The sequence below is a fragment of the Plectropomus leopardus genome, chromosome 2 (assembly GCF_026936395.1).
Source record: "Plectropomus leopardus strain MGB_pleo_1.0 chromosome 2, ASM2693639v1, whole genome shotgun sequence".
Classification (NCBI taxonomy): domain Eukaryota; kingdom Metazoa; phylum Chordata; class Actinopteri; order Perciformes; family Serranidae; genus Plectropomus; species Plectropomus leopardus.
In genome coordinates this window covers 34,144,614-34,168,336 of record NC_142177.1, presented here as the reverse complement: position 1 = coordinate 34,168,336, position 23,723 = coordinate 34,144,614, and the positions used below count along the sequence as shown (strand labels likewise).

At 39.0% G+C, this 23,723-nt stretch overlaps 1 protein-coding gene across 8 annotated transcripts in view; it reads right to left on the bottom strand.

Moving 5' to 3' along the window:
* The window catches only part of ephb2b (eph receptor B2b), a 190,338-nt gene that overhangs the window by 17,980 nt on the left and 148,635 nt on the right, over positions 1 to 23,723 (bottom strand). The window contains exons 6-12 of one of the 8 annotated variants that reach the window (XM_042509373.2): positions 15,465 to 15,589; positions 12,488 to 12,650; positions 9,859 to 9,967; positions 8,974 to 9,006; positions 6,466 to 6,533; positions 3,263 to 3,385; positions 2,848 to 3,095 (exon numbers count right to left, since the gene is read on the bottom strand). In XM_042509373.2, coding sequence (XP_042365307.1) covers positions 2,848 to 3,095; positions 3,263 to 3,385; positions 6,466 to 6,533; positions 8,974 to 9,006; positions 9,859 to 9,967; positions 12,488 to 12,650; positions 15,465 to 15,589 — 869 coding nt within the window. The remainder of the gene's footprint in view (positions 1 to 2,847; positions 3,096 to 3,262; positions 3,386 to 6,465; positions 6,534 to 8,973; positions 9,007 to 9,858; positions 9,968 to 12,487; positions 12,651 to 15,464; positions 15,590 to 23,723) is intronic. The other 7 variants (XM_042509381.2, XM_088069277.1, XM_088069286.1 and 4 more) reach the window with 7 other exon arrangements.

Genomic DNA, 23,723 nt, shown 5'->3' with positions numbered 1-23,723 from the left:
TGAAAAATTTGTTTTTATTTCACTAACATCCCAAGACAGATGGTGAAGGGGCCGTGTGACATCTCATCTCGCAGCCAGCTTCATTTTTAAACATCTGACATCTCATTTTAAGTCTTGCAAAGTATTTGAATTATTTATGCGGGTAGTAAATGGGGGAGCATGGCTGCTTCTCTGTAATATCCTTCTGGTTAGATTATGAAAATTAAAGATCCCATGAAGTTGTGAACCCTGCATATTTCTTGTCAGGGAGTCATCTGAGGAAAATAAAAAGCGTGTGTTTCCTGTATGCATCCATATACAGTGCTGCATAATTAGCGGTCGACTAAGTGTGTGGTGAATGCAAAGAAAAAAAACAAGAAAAACATCAAAGAGAACCAAGAGTCCTGGACTTTAACAAGCACGCCAGAGAAAAAATAAAATAGTAAATGAATAAGCTAAGCAAAGACTCTCTGGGTGTTAACAGTGAAGCATGACTGCACAGAGCCAGGAATACCTCTAAAGAATTAGTGACTGACACTTTTCTAAGATTCTGTGAATAATAATGTTTACTTGAAGTAGGATTACTGTGCATGAGTGTATAAAGCATGTCAAATATGTGTGTTCATGCAAGAGTGTGTCTGTGAACAAACAGGATATTAATCCTTGTTTGTCAGGTGTCTGAATAACTGAAGTTAAGTACTACTAAAGCTGAACGAGTCACCTTTTTAAATCAAAATCTCTCTTAAAAGGAGTCAAATTTTCAGGTATAACTTTGCATAATTAACAGTGTAACGATCTGTAGCTTAATCTGAAAACGTTATTTCACTGGCTACAGTGGCAACTAACTGAAAGGGTGAAAAAAAAGTTTATCTCCTAGGTTCGACATATTATCTCTTAGGTGCAGCATATTATCTTCTATGTAGAAGATAAATTTAGGTTTTGGACAACATTTGCCTTCATTTTTTCCCCAGCTGTCCCTCCAGGGATTCAACAGAGGTAAATTTACTCAGCTGCAGTGGAATAACGTTAATCTACTATGAATCGGGAATCAAAAAATAAATAAATGAATAAATGAAGAAGAAATCTTGGTTGTTGTCTGGAGAATATCGTGCTCTTTGCATGGTAGAGGTTATCGTCTCTCATCAATTTCTGAAAGGTAGCTTGTCAGTTACAACAGACACTGACAGACAGAGTTGTCAGAAACTCCAATTTAAGGTGATCATATCATGTTTTGAAGCACATAACAATATCCTGTCAGTGTGTGAAGATAACATTACCACTGGTTCAAGAAGCTACAGTGCAGAGCTGTCAACAGCAGCGGTACAGTCAGTCTAATATTCAGAACACTGTCAGACGAGGTTTGTTATCAGTTAATAAAAGAGGGATTATTTTTGGTGTTTGTTTAAACAAGATTACAAATGAGATAAATATGTTTAGTACAATTTGCCTTAAAGTCAGAGTTAAGATGTGGTCTCTTACCACGACATATTGAAACGGTGAAGTACAGAGACATTACGATTCCCTTCTATATTGTCCTTTATAATGTGAATTATGAAAAATATGTTTTGAAACTAGGTTAAGTCCCTGATTTAGATATAAGAGGTATATAGAGTGGAGCTTTAATTTAACACAGTTTTTTTTATAGTTTTTGCATTGTATTTATTTTTTTTATCATATCTTTCTAGGGCTTGGGATAGGAGGAGAAAAGTAACACATGATAGATCCCACTCACTGTTTTATTTGGACTGCGAGCTATTGGTTTGTGAACTGGATCAAATATACAGTGTTTGGAACTGATTCATGTAGATTTTGTCTTGTTTGAATCTTTGTACTGTGCTCGCTGTGTGTTTTGTATCCTACTTTTTACTTTTTGTTTCTTCATTGTGGAATATCTCTCAAAGCATTGTTTATGGGAGGATTTGGCATGTTTTAGTTTGGTTAATATTTGTGTTTATGTTTGGTTGATATTTAGGATTTAGTCTTATTTAGGATGATGGTGCGTTAACATACAGAACATGTTTGGTTTGTTGTTGGTTAATGTGTCAGAATAATCCCATGAGGGGCGGGTCATGTAAATGACCTTACACGAAAATAAAGCATTTACTCATTAATTACTTCATTCATTTGCTGTATTACAGATGTCAAATACTACATTAATGTGATTTATTAACAAATGCAAGTAAAACTGGTCAGTTATTATTATTATTATTATTATTATTATTATCATTACTATTATCATCACTGTCTGACATGCTATGGGAATTTACAAAAAAAATGTGCATGTTTTGCATTGATATTATTGGATTGCTGATCATTAAACCGACATATTGATCCACACTGATGTATCATTACACTCTTGATATTATGACAAATGCAAATTTGCAATAGCTGCAACCACGTATGCACATGCATCCACGCAATCATTCGTTATTACACACACAACCTCGCAAACAAGTGTCACTGGTAAAATGATGGCTCCCTACAACAGCTGGTTCAGGAATTCTGAGAGGGGATGTGGAAAAATAAATGTGTGTGTAATCAGCCAATTGCCATGAACACAAATACATATTTTCATGCACACACTTGACCTCCATGCCAAATTTCAGCCTCCAAGAGTGAAAACTGTGGATGGCAAAAGTTTGGACATTTTTGTGGACCGACCAACCAACCAACCAACAAACTGATCAGCTGACTGACCAAGCCACCTATAGAGCTGCTGGTCTAAACTAAATGTTGGAATTTGTACTTGGCATAACCATATCCTGCTTAATTAATTAATTATAAAGTATAAAACACAAACTGGGTCCAGGATTCCGACAAAATTCTACTTACATTTAGTTAAAATAACCCAAAAATGTGTTTGCTTACTCTGAGGAAGGAGTCCAGAGATCCATTCTCCATGAACTCAGTGATGATCATGACGGGACTGCTCTTGGTGACCACGCCCTCCAGGTGGATGACGTTAGGATGGTCGAACTGGCCCATGATACTCGCCTCGCTGAGGAAGTCCCGCCTCTGCTTCTCAGTGTAGCCAGACTTCAGAGTTTTTATGGCAACAAACATCTCCCTTTTACCTGGGAGCTTCAGGTTACCGCTGCACACTTCTCCAAATTCCCCTGTGAAGAGGTGGGAAAAAAGAACGTTTCTATTAAACTCAGAGCGATGTCAGTGAGTAACAGTGAGCTGTTTTTGTGCATCAATTTGTATTTAGAAATCAACTCAAGACCCAAGCTATTTTAAAGTGTTATATTCCATGCACGTTTCAGTCAGATTTTTCCATTACCTGCACCAATGACCTGTTCAATCTTCACGCAGGATATATCAATCTCCTTGGCAAACTCTCTCACAGCCTCGTTGGGGTCCTCATATGTGAACGGATCAATATAAATCTTCATTCCTGGAGTCACTTGGAAAAAAGGAAAGAGCCACTATAATATTTGATTGTTATGTTCATGCTTACAGTCCTTCGGGCTTTACAGTGCATTCGGCCACAATCAATTCACCTGCATTCACACATTATTGTACAATTATGTGTTTTCTTGTGGGACATTCAGGTGATGAAGGATGGAAGATGGAGGAGGAGGCAAAGTTACAAATGGTGGTTATGACTAGTGCCTCGTGGCTACTGTGTATTCAGCCAGCAAGGACATGGTACCTCCAGTCGTCTGCGATAAGGCAGGTTAATGTATATATCATCTTCAGTGAGTCATAGTGCCATTAACACTCAGGAGAGAAGCCTGGTCCCTATATCAGCATCGCTCAGCTCCACTCCAAGAAATAAATTGGCTCTCCTAAGCCCCGATGCCAGGTAAATTGGCTTAAGGTGGCCTTTAAGTGTTCAGGGACTTAAGTGTCCCGAGTTTTAAATCCGATTATTCGGCCCTCACCTCCACATCAGGCCTGAGGCTGTTTGAATGGATACTCAACTCATGCTTGGGCTGGTGCAGCGATAGAAGAGCATGTACGCCGCCTCAAGAACCTGGCACGCTACGCCGAAGATGCAGAGAGGAACAGATGGAGAGGATCTGACCAAAAACCCCCCATTACTAAACCCTTACAATCTCTTCCCAAGCACTGTTCAACAGACCACCCTCCAATGATGGCAAAGACCACCAAACACAAGGGGCACAAGCCTGAACTGTGACTGGTGTGAGGACAGGATGCACACAGGACACCTTGGCTTCTTCCAATAGCTGTGAAATACTGGAGCGTCTTAACACTGCGTTAAGTGGAGCGTCTTAACCCTCATTTTCACCAAGCAGTCCAGTTCACTTCAGTTCGATACACATTAGAAAGGTTATATTTCCTTTCCATTGTGAAAAGTAGTGGATGGTACCTTTAGAACCACTCCTTACCCTCCCCATTTTTTATCACCGCTCTGTTGAGGTACCTGGCACACTGAGCCGATACTAAAAGGTGGAGTTGTAAACTCTGGGATTGGTCAATAGAGAACTATCACTTTTGGTCAGGGGTCAATCTTGGCTGATTTTGAAGCTAATGTTACAACTGTTTTATACCTTGAAGTTATTCATACATTAGTTCAGTAAAACTATGAAATGAGGGATGTTTGCAGCCTCTAACAGCAGCTATAGACTGATAAAAAATAATCAAATTCCCTGGGCCGACTGCTGGCAAATTGTAAGGTGGAATGTTTATTTGTAATGTTAATCAATGCATGAGCTGATGATGTGAATCCGTCAACACACCTTAAATTTCAATGCGACCATTGCAAGAAGCAAAAATGGTGGAGCACCCCTGATTTTTCTGCACAAACCCACTATTTTTAAATATACCATAGAGACAGAATCTCACTTCAGCCTGTTCTTTTTTGTTCTAAAAATGTTGATGTCCAACTCGGTGATGTGGACGATAAATGAGGTGCAGACGTTCCTCTGCATCACTGGTAAAAAGAGGAAGTACAGCAAAACCTGGACAGAACAGGGAGTGACAACAACCCTGCCCACATTTAAGAGTATTGTCTGCGGTGGAAACACCAAATGGATCCACGGTTCAGGTACATGTCCGCTGGGGATACTTTTGGTTCTAGAGGCACCATACTCAAAGTTTTCAGTGGAAATTTGACTATAGGGTGCCCCGGTAATGAGTCCTGAAACCAAGAAATGAGCCTGCCAGCACTCCTGGTTCCCTCGTTTCAGAGTCAATGGGTTTTTTGAATGGGTATTTGGTCAGAAGCCTGAAATAAGGTCTGTAGTTAACACAAGCTGAAGACACTTTCATGTTTTGTTCTATGCCATAAAATACGTTAGTAAATACACCACTCATGTACTTTGAAGCTTTCATGTGTCTTAAAATAGGCGGTTACTAACAAGTGACTAAATCAGACTACAAAACGCTATCATGCTGCACCGATAAAGGCTTTGCAGCCTCATAGCTGTGGGGATGCGACCGTAGTGTAGTTTGTTTATAGCCTAACATTAGCTTTTTACTTCTGACGATTGTATTCAGGCTTCAAAAATCCTGAAAGTGGTGTTTATTTGTGAAGATTCTTGCTGAACAAAATGTGTAAGTATCATAAACATTTGTTTAGCACAGAGATTTGTTTCTGCAGTAATCCAAAATCATATGGAAAAATCCCATAGGCTCTTTGACGAAGGAACCAAGCTAACTTCGCATCCGCCTACAGAAAATCATCATCCTTGGAGCACTCAACTGTGATTCATAGCTGTGAAATACCAGAGTGTCTTTCTGGCACAATTTTCACTGGACTCCTTTGCACAGCATGATCGGATTATAGTGGGAAAGCTATTACCTTTACAGTGGAATTACCATAAAAAGGATCAAGTGGGGTGGTAATTACACAATCAAATAAACAAATTAAGATAGGGTTGTAAACTTGAGGTGGGAAAGGATCTGCGTTTTTGCAATCATACCGGAGAAAGATGGATTAGCTTTAATATCTTAGGCGGAGCGATGGGGAAATTACTTCTCAGCTCTTTCTCCCAGATTTATTTCCATATTATTGTCATTTAAGCTCTCTGCTACTGTACCGTACCAAGACAGAGAATCATTGAGAAATTGTATTCATTCAAGTCTTTTGAATTTTTTTTTCACAATGGCCAGTGACTCATGTGGCATTAGCATGTTAATGGCATCAACGTGAGTGAAGACTGACCTATTTCCACCACAATGGATTTAGTTAACTATGAAATGTGATGATGCACAGAACACACACTTCAACACTGGAGGTTTGATGTGGTTAAATCCCAGCTCCGAGTGAGCAGAGTCAAACAACGGGCAGGATTACTTGCGAGTGGGGGGACGGGCAGAGGAAGCGGTGCTGTGCTGGGGCCGTAGCCAAGGACACCAGCATGCAAGGTGGTAGCCATGGAGACAGGTGTGTGAGGCAGCGGAGGGGCTGAATGACAGCCATGGAGATGACTGTGTGCGATGGTAGTCATGGAGACAGGTGTGCTGAAGGAGGTACCAGCGGTAAACGCAGGCAGAGAGGGGTGGTGGTTTACTCACTGTGGCCGCTGGTGTAGTGCTGCAGTTTGTCCGTGTATTCTGAATCCGCCCGGTCGAAGCCACGCCTCCTGGGGATAAAGACAAAGAACTCTAGCTCCGGTTCAAAAACAGAGAGCAGGGAGGGGCAGAAACACAGATCAAACACCCCCCAGGTCTACCTGCACTACAGATACACCAACTGAGATCACATAGAGAGCCTTAGAGAAAAGAATTGGGTTTTTTTTTGGGAAAAGGTAGCCAGCCTTACAGCATCACCACACAAACCCAAGTCTTTTTTTTCCCCAGTGCACGCCAGGTGGGCAAACATCTTACAAATACATACAAAGGAAGGGGATACATAAATTTGAATCCCTGTTGGTCAAACATAATAACAACTTCAATATCACCGATTTTAATTGAGTGACATAGGTTGTGTAATGCATTGTGCAATGGTTTGGTGACATTTTTGCCAAAAGAAGAAACATTAATAAGAGTACAACTGAGAATATTTTAAAAAAAGAAAAAAAAAACTATAAGACAGAACTGGCTTCATCATTGATGGTAAAGAATTGATCACACATCCAGTTTACAGTAGGGATGAGCAGATCAGATACTGACAAGCCGAGCTCTCTCCTAACTCTTCAAATACTGATGCCTGTCAGTCATCCTCGGTATTAGAGAGCGATGCAACGAGGCACCATTTCAGTATGAGACACACTGTGCGGTAGCATTTCTTCATGCTTTGAGCAACTCAAGTACTACAAAGAGTCATAAAGACTGAAAAGGACAAACAAACTCCGGACTTTCACCCAGGACACGTTTAAGTTATTTTTATAACCATGTCTCTCTGAACCCAATCTACACGTTTTGATGCCTGACAAAAACAGCAATCCAACAATAATGTTGGATCGGCAATCCATATCGGCTGCTACACAGATTTTAGGTATAGGAGTCTTAATTGGGAAATAGCACTGGGTGACAAGAAGAGAATTAAATGTCGCAATATTTTTGACCAAATCTCTTAATATAAAATAAATAATTATTACTTTATTGTTGTTATGTAAAAATACATTTTAATGTTTTGCCATATGTGTCAAAGAAATGTAATATCTTTGGTGTGGAACGATCTAATATTTACATATTAAATTTAGCAAAAAAAATTTTTTTGACACTCATCCCTTTCTTGATGTGGACAGTTTTTATTCAACACAAGCTTCACTTTACTGTGTTCTTTGACAATATATCAGCTAAGTTTAAACTGGCGAGCAGCTTGACAAGGACTAATTAAAATACCTTTTTAAGTTCTGTGATAGAGCCATTACAGTGCATTAGAACCTTTTTATTTCTTTGACTGTCCCACCGTTCTTAAAACTCCCAATCACATGCTCGTTCATTTTGTCCTGGCGATATTCCCAAATGATCCCACAATGCAGCGCACAACCTGTGTCATTAGGCCGCCATTATCCAAGACAAAAATATACTGGGAGCACTCTACAAGCAGAGCACATACTCAGGAATTCATCGTGTACCATTTCTTTAGTGAATCAAAACACTGTACAGGAGCTAAGCTACAGTTTTAATATGAGTGGCCCCAGTGGGAACTGAAATCCTAACCTTGGCAGAGTTACAAGCATTTGATACCCGCTGAGCAGGAGCACCTACATAGCTTTAATGTTAGCCACGTTGACTTTTATATATTATTTCTGCTGCCGAAAGACTGGAATTTATTAAGAATTAATATCTTTGAAACCAGATGGTTTTATCTCTTCAACTCATATTTACAGTTTTAATCAGAATCAGAGTCAGCTTTATTGGTCGCGTATGTGTACACGTATCAGGAATTTGACTCTGTTTTCTTTCACTGCTCTCAGTGTACTTACACTATAGACTATAAAAGGCTGTAAAATAATGGACAAAGCCACTGGGACTTTGATTTGTGGACTGCCATTTCGAAGCCTCAAGTCTGGCATTTTGGTTGTGACCATCTAGGATTCTTACAGCCAGAAGAGACCATATTTGGATAAGAAATACGCTTTGAGCAGTTGATTTAATTTGTGGTGGCAGGTTTGGAGTAGTACGTACTGTGGTATGTACAGTATTTAAATATGAATGAGAATGTGTGAGTATATAAGTATGCAATGGACCATGTGTCTGGGAACCCAGGTAGCAGTAGTATGCCCTGTAATTGTACTATGTGGTGTCAAATTTGCACAGTGTTTTATCACAAGTGAATATTTTACATGTGTCCTATTAAAACATGTAATGTGTATTGTGTCGTTTCAAATGTTTCTATCTACTGTTTTGAACTGTAATGTCTGGTTTGATGCATATATTTTCCTTTATCTAAAATAATTTTCTCCCAAGAGAGACGAATAAAGCAACCTTGACCTTGAAGGTGAAGAAAAGTCTAAGGCTAGCTGCTAGCTTGGTTAGAACAGTGCATTTACAGCTATGGTTAACTGTGATAATACTTAGGCTAATGCTAATTTTAGCTAGCAAGAAACAGACTAGAAACTATTCTGTACTTACCGGAAAAAACGAATATCTGATTCCTTAGAGGATCTTTCAGTGTACCCAAACAAAGAACAAGACTTTTTAAGCAAAAAATAAAGATAGTATTCAACCTCGTACAATTGTCACGAATGGCAAAATTAACTTTAGACTCGCTCTTGGAGCCAGCCTCAAGTGGTCATTCAAGGAACTGCAGATTTTGGCACTTTCACATTAGCTTAATATTTTTAGCCTTGGAGGTTGGTGACTTGACTTACACATAGTTCCAAGATAATTTAAAAAAAGATAACTTTCAGCTATAAACAAGAACAACAACGCTGAAATGAGATTGGCAAATCAAACCACCACAAACTATGTACACACACGTAAGTAAAAGCTGTGTCTGTAAAGTGTAAGCAAGAATGCAATAATGCAAGCTGATAAAATTCAAACAACCTTAACCCTTTGACACCTGAATTGACATCACTTTTCTTGTCCTGCATTCAGAATGCCCAAGCATTTATACGTCCAAAATCTGGGAAAATCGGTTTGATTACATTCAAAAACATGAGAAAAAACATTAATATATAGCAACTTGGCAAGAAATGTCCCACAAATTGGAGGGGCTATTAGATGTTATCAATAAATTAGAGAAAAATGTCCAAAAACTATAATTCTTATAATTACGTATTTATTTAATTATAATTAACTTTTTAACTTCTTGCTAATTTTTGGGCTGTTTCTTGTTAAGTTGCTTATTGCCTTCCTGCCATGTTTCTGACAGAAATCAAGCCAATTTGCTCAGGTTTCAAAGGGTTAATGGAAAAAAGCATAAAAACTAAAAAAATGTCTATTTTACCAGCTTTGCATCTGTTTTATTGTCTAACAGACTCATTTGAAGAGACTGGGACAGGACTGACTCACCGGTTACAGACGATGACGATGACGACCACAGCGATGAGGAAGACCAAGCCAGCAGCTGCCGAGCCGATGATGAGAGGTAGCTTCTCCTGAATACTGGTGTTGTATTCCTCTATAGAAAGAACAAACACATACATAAAACGTGTTGCCGTGCACACACACGCAGAGTCACAAGCTGAAACATATGGGCGAGCATCTGAGCCACTGCATATGGAGGGAGCAATGGGTGACAGACAGACATACGGCTGGGTGAACCATACAGCATCTTGGCATCACGACTTGCTGCGTGGACCATTTTCCAAAGCACGCTGAATGTGCTCAGATGCCGCGGATATGGACAAATCATCTGGCAGAAAGCGTGTGAAGTGAGGAGAGAGAGCATGTTTGGGTGAGACCCAGACTGAACAGGCAGCCAAGAGCAGGAATCCAGCTACTGAATGGGCACACAGAGGCAGAGCCAGGCCCTTCTCTTAAGTACTGCAAATGACACACGACCTCACAGTTTTAGCCAGATACACTTGTTAGTGAGTCCCCCGCTGTTTTATTTGCTTCAGTGCACATTCAATGGTAAATAACACACTATAATGTAGTTGTAAGTACGTGTAAGTACAGTGTTATTAATGTACAGTATGTGCCAACAATTACAACTTCTCCTATAAAGACATATTCTATATATTAACTTTTTTTTAATTATCACCCATTATATGGTTATCGTCTATAAAAACATAATTTTGTACTAACAACAACCACTTCTGTTAGATAACTGGCAACTGATTTGTTGAGGTGTGTAACTTCAGCAAACCTTTTGATTTCCGTTGTTTTTTTCAGTCGTACATGTAACTTTTAAAGATCTATAGTTTAACACAATGGCCCGATGCGTCTGATGTTTTTGATGTGCTTATTTTATGTACTATGTTGCTTTGCTAGCGTTTTTGATAAACCAAATCTATCGACACAGTATCTAAGCAACGTACTGCTGATGACGGGGGCAGCAGCAAAACCTATTTTAGTCACACAGAACAATAAAATTTAGTGATTAATTTAGTGAGTAATTTAGTGATGCTATATTTGGAATATTTTCACCACTTTACCTCTGACACAAAATTATTGAGGCAACGTTAGACGAGCAACTAATGTGTTCTGTGAAGTACAATTGGCGTGATTGTCTGGTGGCTTTGAGGTAACAGCTTCAGTTTTCTATAAAAAAGAGCTTTCTGATGGCAAGGTAAAGCCTTGAAAATATTCTAAATATAACATACAATTTAACTGAGACTATTACTACTGTTATATTTTTTAGACCAAACAAATAAGCCAGCATTTGCTCAGTTTTGTTTATTTTTGTATGTTACACCAGTGTTTTCTACCCAAAAGTTATTATAAACAAATACTGTGATCTGGTCTGTACAGCAGCCTCCACTTATGGGCGTCCAAAGGAAAAGTAACAAAATTTTCTTATACCTCATTATGACTACATTATAGTGTGTTACTAACCATTTCTGAAATGTTTATAAATGCTAAATAGGGGGAATAAAAGTAAAGTGTCACCTGTACATTTAACCAGAGAACAGGAAATCTGCAGGTGATTATCATACGCCTGAACATTTGTATTAATTATAACCCTGAAATACAGCAGGCAAAAATTGGAGGTACGACTTGGAAAATATTTTAAAAGAAATAGGGGAATTTAATAATGTTTATCTGCCAAAACATCCGGCATAAAAATCTGTTACACAGATAAAAACAGTTGAAACAGTAATCAGTTTAAAAAATACAATTTATAGTGTAAACACTGCAGATAAACATGTTTATTTTCTTTATGGAAGGGATTCATTCTCTCCTAATTTTTCCTTCTTTCATTTCAGCATTTTCCGACCCTTACTCATCCCCAAAGTGCATTGTTTACACTAAATTATGGTAATCAGTATCTTCTTGCAGCAGGAAACAAGTTTTTGGGTTACATGGGGACATAAACTGGTTTATTCTTCTCAAATAAAAACATTTTTCATTAAAAAGTGAAAACAGGGAGCCGTACATGTCCTCGGTTTACTCAGTATTTACAGTTTGGAGTCAGTCTAGATTTATCTTTGGAGCTAGGATGTGTGCGTGTGGCAGCATGGAGGATGTTCATATGAAGGTTCAGGCTAATGATGGCCCTGGGCGCTGCAGGCTGAAGGAAATGAGATGTTGAGAAGGGGAAAAACCCAGGCCTTGGCTCTAACATTAACCTCCATGACTGATGTTTACTGAATGTTCCTTCTTCTCCGAGTCGCGTCACTGTACAAAGATAAGATGACTTTGACCTCATCCTTGACTTACAGGCTCATGGTGGCAAATGGCAAAAAGATATAACATTTAAGAATGCTAAAAAATATAAATCATTAAATATTTATATGTGTGTAAATTGTAAGATGCTTCCTAATACTGAAAAAAACCCCACAATGAATGTCTAAATATAATTTCATGCCACGCTAATCTGATTTTGGAGCACTTGAGCTGTTTACCTCACAACATGAGTCCCTTTCATTCCCGCAGCTGTCTGCGTCCATGCCACACTACAGGGTGTGTCGATGGGCCATGCATGAAAGGCGATAACAGCTCTGCGTGCTTTGGGAAAAATTAACTGAATTCTCACCCTCAGTCATGGTCTGGAAGTAAAGTTTGCCACTGTAGCGTCCGAAGCCTGCGACGGTGCGGGCCCGGACCTGGAACACGTAGATGCTTCCTGGCTTGAGGCCACGAATGACCACTGTGTTGGTCTGGCTCCTGATGGCGGTAGCATTATATTCTGATTGGTCCTGGGAGAAGAAAAAAAAGAGAAAGTTACATTTGTGGACATTAGTAATTACAGTCCAATTGCAAAGACTAACAATTATGAGAAGCCATGTGAATAAATTACATACTAGGTTGAGATCGAAGACTCAGGAGGACCTAATGATACACCAGTATCAGTGAGCACAGCACTGACTTTAGTACAGTCGTTTTATATATAATTGTATATATTATATAATATTAAAGCTATTTAAAGTCAAATGATACCATAGGTAGAGGTATAAAAAGGTATAGCTCTGGAACACGTCCACTTAATTTAAGACTTTAACATCATCATGTAAAAATTCACCAGATTGCAAGAAATAAAGTGTTTCTTACTCAAAATTTTCTTGCGGAGGACCCCCAAACCCTCTCATTTTGTGTTTCTTTCATTTCATTTTATTGGTATGGCTGCATTAGAATTGTACATTTATGCATAAGAACCAGATGCACTGTCTTCAGCGTTTGTAGCAAAATGCTAATTTGCAACACCTGTCCACAATAGGCCTTTAAAATGCAACCATGAGCACATACACAAAAAAAACTGAACATTTACAAAAAATTGGGGCTGGGCGATATGGCTTAAAGTCTACATTGTGATACTGATAGGCTATATTGCAATACACAATATATACTGCAACATTTTGAAATCCCCTCTAAACCATTACAGACTACTACAATACAATGATAAAAAATCAACTACAGTTACAGTTAAGTTAAAAAAAAGTAGTTATTGTTATAATAATGTTAAATAATGTCTTGTTAGAATTAAATAAATTCAACTGGAACCAACTCATTTTCAGGAAGTGTTGATGTTTTTGTTGTAAACTTGACACTTCCGGTCAACAGTTAGCTGATAACTCACTTTATAAGTGAGGTTTTATTCACTGTGAGCTGGACACAAATCAGCAGCTCTACAGTTCATATATTAATAATATTTTCAAGTCGCACTGCTGCTTCGTGGTCGTCAAATACGACTAAATGGTTGCAGTCAGGAGTCCTGCAGATACAAAATAAAACACGCTTCGCCTGCTCACACTCAGGAGAGAGAGGTCTGAATGGGCTTTGGAGTGTGTCTGACGCATCATGTTTGTGAGTCTAATTTTGTGTGTGTGTGTGTGTGAGAGGCACAGAGAGTGTGACAAAATGTTGAAGCAAGTATCATGCTAGTGGCATAAAAATATGATGTGACAACGGGCCTCATAACTTTCTCTTAGATTTTCTCTTAATTTTCTGGTGAGAGAAAATTTAAGAGAAGTCAACTCCAGATCTTAATGCTCTTAACCACCCAGACCTGTTGTGCAGGTGTGCTCAATGAAGAATCCCATTTGATGAAAAGTCACCTATTATTTTAGGCAACGCCCCCTAAACACTATATAATATGTAGTGTTAATTCTACTGTTCAATTACTGTTCTACTATTTTCTCTTGTCTTGGTATGAGTGCTCTCAAACACTCGTAAAACTTTAAGAGAAAAGCAGAAATAAGAAAACACCGGCGAATCCCAAAAATCAGTGGATACTAACAAAATAAGAAAAAATCCTGGATATGAGCAAAAATAAGAGAAATTTTGCTTGTATATTGTTTTATGGCTGAGGTCCACTGCATACTCAATGTTTGCAATATACTTATTTTATATATCCCCACATTGAACAAGCCACAATACAGGTTTATTTGATATATATCACCCACCCCTAACAGAAATACATCCACAGTGTTTACTGTGGTGTTAGTGTTGAAACCTCCATCCTTAAATGATATGTAAATGGCTTGTTACCGAGCATAAAATGCACCTAACAGCATGTACACATCTTCTACTGCAATCTTGTTTTGCACTGTAACTGAAAAAAAGGGGAGCGTTTCACATGCATCCACAGTAAGCACAAAAGCAATCATCTGAATAAATCTGTACCACAGAAAAGCATCATGTTTGATAAAAGCAGCAGGACTCAAAAAAAGGGAACACATCCGGCAGCTGCAGTTAAGAAGGTAGATTCGGTGGCAGTTTCAGGTCAGGCGGTGTTTCTGAGCCGTGCCTTCTGATGATCAGAGCTGTATTTCACTGCTGCACTCCTCCTCTCCAGAATGCTGACAGGTCTGAGAGCGGAGACTGAGACTCTTTTAGCTGCTCCCTTCAACCCACTGCTCTCTGCACACTTCTGAGCCGCAGCAGGGGCCGGGACAATTGTTTTGACAGCTCTCTCCAGCAGTGTCAAAAAAGGGAATTATACTCAAAAGTGGAACGGCTCAGCATGGAGACGAAAGCCCGACGACAAAAAAAAAAATCGCTGTGTATACGTGCACATGTGTGTGACTGTGTTTGTATGTCTGCAAACGTCCGCATACATTTTATTTTACTGATCACTGTGCATTGATTCAACGCACATTTGGGACTGCGAGTGTTCTTGTGAGAAAGTATGCTGATTCGGTGGAGCTTGCCCCCTGAATACTATTTTTACAGCAGTCAGCGCACCATTGTTTCAACCACAAGTCTCTGCGCATCAATCCCCAGTGGCCTGACTGCAGGGCTGAGAGCGGTTTCCTTTTCCAGTGACTGACCGTGATTATAATTGAAAGAGAATGAGCAGAAGTTCTAAGCAATGTTCAGAAGCTCTGACTACATGCCTCCTAGGATGTGCTGTTATGCAAACGAGCATGAGGGGATACTCTGAATTTAAATGTACAACTAAACATTTTACCATTAGAGCATTATTTATTTAGCTGGATAGGGAGAAAAGGAGCTTATGTTTAAATTAATCCATGAGGACTTGGAGAATAAATGTGTTGCTGCATCACTGATACCTTTTCATAGTACTGTAGCTCATAGTCCAGGATGACTCCATTGGGCTGGTCGGGCTGGGACCAGGAGAGGGTGATGCTGTCCACCGTGCGGCTGACCTGGTGCATTATAGACACTGTGGACGGAGCTGTGAGGAGACAAAGACAGTGTGTTAAGGATGAGGCAAATCAGTTGCTGCAGACTCCACAGTCACGCACAAAGAGTTTTACAGCATCTATAATCTCACAGCCAAACACCGGGTTCTGCAAAGGTGTAATACGTAATGCCATAAAATCTATATGATATACTGCAGTCTCCTTTTAGAGAGTGTCACGGTGAGACACACGCCGCAGGTTGGCAAGTTACAACACTGGCTAAAACCACAGAAGCAGCCTCGTGGGACTTCCCTGTGTCAACTGTGATTTTCACGTGATTAATTTAGGCTTGTCATACAGCTGATATAAGGATACCTTTTCCAAATAAATCACTTTAAAATCACAGGACCACCATGCCTGACATGCAGTAAGCACATTTCTGTCAGCCACACAAACTAAAGACATGAATAGCGTAGATCACAAGTCACAGAAATGCTACACAACATCCCTTTTTTCTTGCAGAACTATTTTATTTAGATGTGTTTGTTTATGCATATTTCCTTGTAGATGACAGCTTAAAGGAACATAGAAGACGTTTTCCACATGCTACAAATTGCATGTGTTTTAAATTACTGCCAACATTTTTTTCCAATTTACATTTTTTAGATGATTTTCTGAGCTTCCAGGCACATGTTAGTTTCCTGTGCCTTTCAAAAGGGTATGAAAATCAACTGGGGCTATACCCAACTCAGAATTTTATTACGACAATCATGGAATCATGGAACAACAGATTGGAAATGTGCATTATTTTTTGCCGATACTAGATATCCGATAAAAGCCTGAGACCGTATTATATTGAGTTGCTGTGAGCTGCAAATCAACCTTCCAAGCAGAAGGCCTCTTCTCCTCCATGCCGCTGCCTGCATGTCTGCAGCTTATTGTACCAAACAGTAGCTTGAAAGTCAAGAGCACTCATTTTGCAGCAAAATCTGGGGACCAAAACATCTTGCAGCACAATTTGGGGACCAGCATGCAGACTAGCAAACAAAACAAAAAAAGTACTGCTTGGGTTCAGTTCAGTCGACTGAGGGGTCTCTAAGGATGGACTGATGATTCGAATCTCTGACATTCAAGGGGCAACGATATCATCTGCATTCAGAAACTTTAACCGCTCTATGAGTAGTCCAACACAAAGAACGCTTTGTCACCTATATCATGGAAAACTATGTTACCAGTACTGTGCATTTTAGGGTTTGAGAGACAACTGCAGAACAGCAACCTTTCCTAATGTAACACACAGACATATTTATAGTAAACTGCATTTGCGTTTGTCTTCCAGATTGGACTTTCTGATAAAATCATCATCTTTTTTTGCAGTTCGCAGCTTCTATCAGTCAGCTGTAATGTGAAGTGCACATTATTTGTAAAATATCTAAAACTCATAGGGATGGTCCTTTGATAGAAGCCAGAAAATAACTAAAATATTAATGATAATAAACAAATATTCAAATATTTGTTTGTTTTATTCTATATTTGAGAGTTTGAACGGGGTTCTGCGGGACGTTCAGGGTGACAGCACCATTTATATATTATAGTAAACAAGCCAAGTTAGCCCTCCAAGCTAATACTATTCTAATGACAGAATGGAAATGTGCAAAAATATTTTTTGACGAAATTAGATATCAAACAAAAGAAAATGTATTTTGGATGAGTTGCAGTAAACACACCACTGTTAAGCAAAAGGTAGAAGTATTTTTTTGGAGCCTCACCGGGCAAAGCCTCTTTCACTGGGCAGTTACATCTGCGGACCAAAATGTCCCAAGAAGAACACTGAACACTGACTGACAAAACAGGAAAAAAGAAAGGACGGCTTGAATTGAAAAAAAAAATCAGTCCACTGAGTTTCCAAAACAAAGTACTTTTTTTTAGTTACTTTAGATTAGTCATGCATTTTCTCAAAATGAATGACAACATCTTGAACTTTTTTCTTCAAAAATTGTGTCATTTTATTGAAAATTATTTTTATTCTTTTGCACTGAAACTAGTAAAAAAAAAATACCCCATTGCTTGATTCAATTCACACATTCCAAGCAAACACAATAGTTAAGACTCAGCAGCAGACTTAATGACTTGTTACATCTTGGGTGGCCGACTATAGTCTCACATAGCGCGGTGACTTAAAACTCGGTACATTCTTTTTAGTACAACCATAAGGTCAGAGGAGCGTGATCACCTCACGTCCTCCAACAGCCATTAAGATTAGTTCAGGGTGCCGTGGGTCAGTGTAAAGCTAAGAGAAGCTGAAGATAAAAAGCTCTGTCTGGGGAGCCTGGCAAGGCCTGCAGGCCTCTGTGTCTGAGCCTGTGTGTGTGTGTGAAAGGGTAGGCTGGGCTGGGGAGTTGGAGCCGCGGGAGGGGGGTGCTGGGCAAGATTTATGGACGCTGAGCCCCACGCTCATCCCCTACAGGCCCGTGCTGCACACACACGCAGCCCTCAGCCAGCAGCACAGTGGCTCCCCTGAGTCCCAGCAATAAAGAGAGAAGTCTCTCCACCGGCACGCGTTCTCTACGGAAAATCCACTGACTGGGAAATTACAACTGCCACGCCTCGATAATGAAAGATTGTAACGCTGCATGTGTGTGGTTTTTTAAATCTTCAGTGTATTAATATTTGTTGTTTTTCCATGTAAAGCTTACAAGTTGCAACTGTTCTCCTGAAGCAGGGGAGAATACATAGCATGTAAGAGACCACAGCTAATGATAAAAAGTCTCTTTTATAACCTTACTCATTCTCATCAGCTAATCAGCGCTGCCTCGCGTGCCCTCTGACCCACACAGGAGCATCCGTCTGAGGCCACAAATTATGACGTCTCATATAAACTGTGATGGTCAAGGGACTGAGCACGTCCTCATGCGCTGCTGCCAGCAGATAATAAATAGACGTTCTGTATTTCATCTCAGCAAAAGCACTTACACCGTGATGGCCTGTGACTCTGCGGCGCACATACATCATGCCTCTTTCCTGGAGCCGGACGTACAATAATGTACACAGGACACCGAAAATCTCCTCCATCTCACTGTAGTTTGTTTGCAGTCACAAGACGACAGCCTAATAAGGCAAACAGTTACCCGAAGAGGAACTCACGAGTATCCCATTACGGATGTACATATATTCAAGACTGCCACATGGCCTTTTTCCTGCATAGCATTTCCATTAAACACACGGCGCAGCCTTGCCTAGTAACCTGATACGGAGCCGGAGAAACAAAGGCAGCTCATGTATTCATGTACAGAGGATGGATACATGCCAACATGAAAAGCTGTTCGAGGAGAACACTGTGGTTTTCTTCTACGAAGGAACAACTTCCAGACAGCGGGGTGGCAGTCGCCATGTCTGAGCCCGAGAAACCGATAAGGGGTGGTGTAACAGAAAACAAACTGGGATTAAATCAAAAGAAGACATGATTTTTTAGTGCAAAGTAAATACTGAGCGCAAAAAAACTTTAAGTGTTGAAACATTCAGCTTGTGGAGAAAATAGAGATCCAGCTGTGTTTTGTATTTCGAGTCAATTCGGTACATGCATTTTAAGCTAAGCTGACATTCCACCAATTGACTGAGGAATGCAGCGGTGCGCCAAGTCGACGTTTCATTGCAGTAAGGCCTACAGCAATGATCCACATATGAAAACCATTTTCATACATCTAATTTATGTACTCCAAAGTCCCCATTGTACTCCAAATCATCAAGTGTACCTAGAATCTTTTCCCCCCGACTTAATCTATAATTTACAGGGCTGAGTAAATACTTGGTTTTCATTGTGTCAACATCATTCACCGAGTTATGCCACTAAATACATGTTTTAGTTGTTTCAAGACATTTTCTTTGTTGTTACAATAATTATTTTTAAATCATGTGGATTGCACCCCATTAAGGGCAATTAGAAATTAAAAACAAAGATGTAAGAAAGTTTCCCTGTCATTTGTAAACTGGAGACCAACGGATCATAAACTATGTCAAGTCAGATAAATTTCTTCAAAGTGGGAGAGCTCCATTTTCACCGGGTGCTTTATTTATAGGGTTTCTCAATGAATGCTCTATTCATGTTCTTAGAACTAATGAAGCGGTTATAATGACAAAGACAGGGATTGTACGTTTATATAATTAAATTAGATGGCTGAATTGTAAAGATAAATGGCCATGATGAATATGTCTGTTTCCCATATCCCACAGAGGAGTGACAGAGCAGACAGAGGAGTCACAGCCATCGTTCCTCATGTCCGAACCAAAGCTTGAGATGCTTCACTGATTATTACGAATGTTACATACAATACTCTTAATGTGGGACTGTGTTAAACTTCACTTCACAGGGCATCTATCACACAGTTTAGCCAAATTTAAGAGTGATTTTTGGGCAAGTCATTGTTTTGTTATTCATTTTTTAAAAGATGTTTACAAGAAACTAGACAAAATGTTTGTGGCAATGAATACTTCAAAAACAGAAATTTGGGACTATTTAATGACTTAACAAATAGATGGTGTTAAAATAAAGGTAAATAAACTGGTGATTAAAAAAGGTCATGTAAAGTACTGTCATAAATAAGTTAAACAAAGTTGTTGTAATAAAGCTGAACAAAGTACTGTTAAAGTAAAGTTAAACTAAGTACTGTCATAATGAAGTTAAATACAGTAATGTTACAAAAAGGTAAGTTAAAGACTTTTAAATTAAAGTTGTAGTACTGTTAAAATAAATTTAAATTAACTTGTGTTATGTTATTAATTTTATTTATTAAAGTTCAGTCAAAATTAAGTCAAATGAACAACAATGTACTGCTACAATAAGTTAAATAAAGTAATTTTGTAAAAAAGGTAAAATAATTACTTCAACAATAAAGTCGTAGTATTGATATAATAAAGTTAAATGAAGTACTGTCATACTAAAGTTAAATTAAGTACTATTACAATGAAGTTTAATATAGCATCGTTATAATAAAGTTAAATAAAGTTAAGTTGTGATAAAGTTAAATAAAATAATATTAAAGTAGTATTACTCGTTTCAGGCCAGAAGTATTGATGTGTATTTTCTGTGAACTTGAAGCTTACAGCCAACAGTTAGCTGTTAGCTGTTAGCAGTTAGCAGTTAGCGTAAAGTTTAACTGTTACAGCGGCGCCATTAAATAAGAGAATTTATTCACTGTGAGCTGGAAACAAATCAACAGCTCTCAAACCTATACATATTAACAATATTTGCAGGCTGCACTGGTGCTCCATGGTTGTCAAATGTAACTAAATGGTTGCAGTCTGGAGCCGCACAGACACACACAGCGCCTGCTCTGGTCTGGATGTTTCGGGGAGTGTGTGTGACGAATCATATTTGTGCAGCTTAAAGAAATGGTGTGAAAATATATATTCATTTATCGTGGAGTCTTTTTATACGCAACATGTGAAACAAACCGCAATGCACTGAATATAATTGAAATGTCGCCCACCTGTACCTTTCTATTAACTAAAATTAATTTAAGACTTTTTGAAAACCTGGTTCCATCATGAAAAGGTTTTGTTTGTTTCATGTTTTTTATATTTCCATTTTATCCATGTGCAGGGGGGTGGGGGTCGGGGTACTTAAAACTTCCAAGGTTGTATATCGTATTGCTTAATTGTAAGAGGATGGGAGGCCCCAGCTGTTGTCAGAGAATTAGGTTTCAGAGCCCACATCATTACCCAGCCGGGGATCTGATATGAAAGACGCTGCTTTGGAGTCTATTCTTGCATGACGCTCTGGCCTTGGCCCAACAACACAGAACATAAAGGCCCTGTTTTGCTCTGACATCTCTAATAGATGTTTAAGTGTTATGTTTGAACACCTACTGACTTCACTAATCAATTAAAGATGGAGTTTACAGGGATATTTCCATTCATTTGAATCCAAGCCGTTTTTATGGGGCATGCTTCTGCTAACATGCACACAGAAGTGAAGCATTCATCCATCCCGCTCATTTATGTGTGTTATCTTTTATTATACGACACTCTTTTGGTGGGCTTTTCCACTCGCGCTCTTTGAGTATGTCCTTGTTTGGCTACTGTTAAGCCTCGTTGCTACACACTGCTATGAACGTGATAAGAGCCCGACCAATACTGGAATCTTAGAGCCAACGGCGGTACAGATATTTGAGGGTAAAAAAACTCCCGATTTTGATATATGGACCAGTATTTTATCCATCTGTATGCATGTGGGACATTTCTGGCGGTGGGGGGGTGGGGGGTCCTTTTTTCCCTGAACTTTTCAGATAAACTTAGTGGTTGCTTATAATTAGTATTATTAATAATAGCTACAGTATACTTTACAACTGCTATCATTAAATATTTACTGACTATAGTTGCAAAAATAGTTAAAATGAGATGCCAATCAACAATATCATATTATTTTTGAGGACTTACACGCATGAACACAATAGATTATTAGATTCTAGCTTTTTTTTTTAATATTTATATGTCTATTCTTAATTGTAAAATATACATATTTAGCCTAAATATATTTAGATCTGGGCCATGCATAAAACATTTTCGGCTGAAGCCTCATATCTATTTCTATATATATTGATACCTATAAATCTTTTCAATGCAGCTATCACTAGAAAATGGTTATCAAACATTTGTCACAAAGATATGCAATGAATGCAGAGTATTTTACAGTTTAACAATACATTTTCTCGTTAAAAATGACATTAATGCACTGAAACAGTAAACTGAGAATGTAGTAATTCTAAATAACTCCAAGCATCGTTTTCTGGATTATGTTCTGGAAAAATAATACAACATATAGGCCGATACCAATTTATCTGAGAAAGGCCATCGACCCATTAAATTGTCTGACAAATATATCTGTCGGGCTCTAAACATGATGGAAATATTCATTACTGCTTGCTGTGTTGCACCTTTTCTTTCTTTTTATCTATTTTACCATTTGAACGTAAATTTCCTTTTATTTGTGGTTTAATTGTTTGTTTGTTTGGGTCTACTTCTTTGTATTATTTTATATTGACATTTTATGTCTTGCATCTTGCAAACTGTCTTCTGGTTTTATTTTTATCATAACTCTACCCTAGTTTCTTCTCGCTTGTGTTTAATAGGACTGTTGTATCACCGTCTATGTATCCCATTTCTGCTTTGCTTTGCATTTCAAAGCACTTTGCAAAGTTATCACTACTGAGTAATTATTATCATTATTAATATTAATAGTAATAATAATAATAAGGTTGGTGAAGAGTGACCACAGAGGATGGATGGCAGTAGACGGAGCTCAGTCATGGGTGTACAAGTCCAAAACACTCTAATTGGTCAGACTTCCAGGAGTGGCGGTGTCTTAAGGTGCTCGGGGCTGCAGTAAATGTTACATCGAGCAGTGTTTGGGGGTGCAGTGTTGGGAAAATGACAGCAGTTACAATAATGTGTTTTATTTCCTGCAGCTGACTTATTATATTGACAGCAGGAGACAACGCGGCTTCATGATCTGATACGCTTTGCTCTGTTTCAGCCTTTACAAACAACGCAGCACAGAAAAAAAAGAAATAACCTCCAACATTTCCTGGCACATGAATCATATGCTTCTGAGAAAGTATATGTTTTAGGGCCTTTTATCTGCATCTTTCTAACATCCTAATGTGTCTACAACCATGTGGTTCTGATATGATTAGACGTTCTGGAGCATGGAGCAATGCTATGATTTGGAGAAGATGGGGGAGGTAGCGAGAACAGGTCAGGGCTCGTAAATCCCTTTTCCTTTTCATTGTAAAAATCGCTTTCCCCACAGCGCAGTCTCTCCCAGAGGGCTCAAACCAGCTGGTCCTCTACCAGGCAGCCTCCCAAACAGGCTGCCACTGCTCCGCTCCCTCGACTGCCGTCCATTTATGAGCGGCACATCGAGCCGTCTTAAAGGGGAGAGGCCCATATTTGCATGTACTTTTAGCGTGCTGGCAGCCTGCCCCGTTTCCCCAGCTGCAAAGGATTGTGGGTTTTACATCTATAAAGATTTTCCAGTGCAGTAAAGCTACAAAAGTGAGATTTCAGTTCATCAAGCTTTAAACCATCTGCACTGGAAAAGATTGGGGACTATAATACACTCATATACACACCATAAGCTAATTCCAAAATAGGCACTTCGGGGGCTTGAAGAGTTTTCAGATGCTTGCA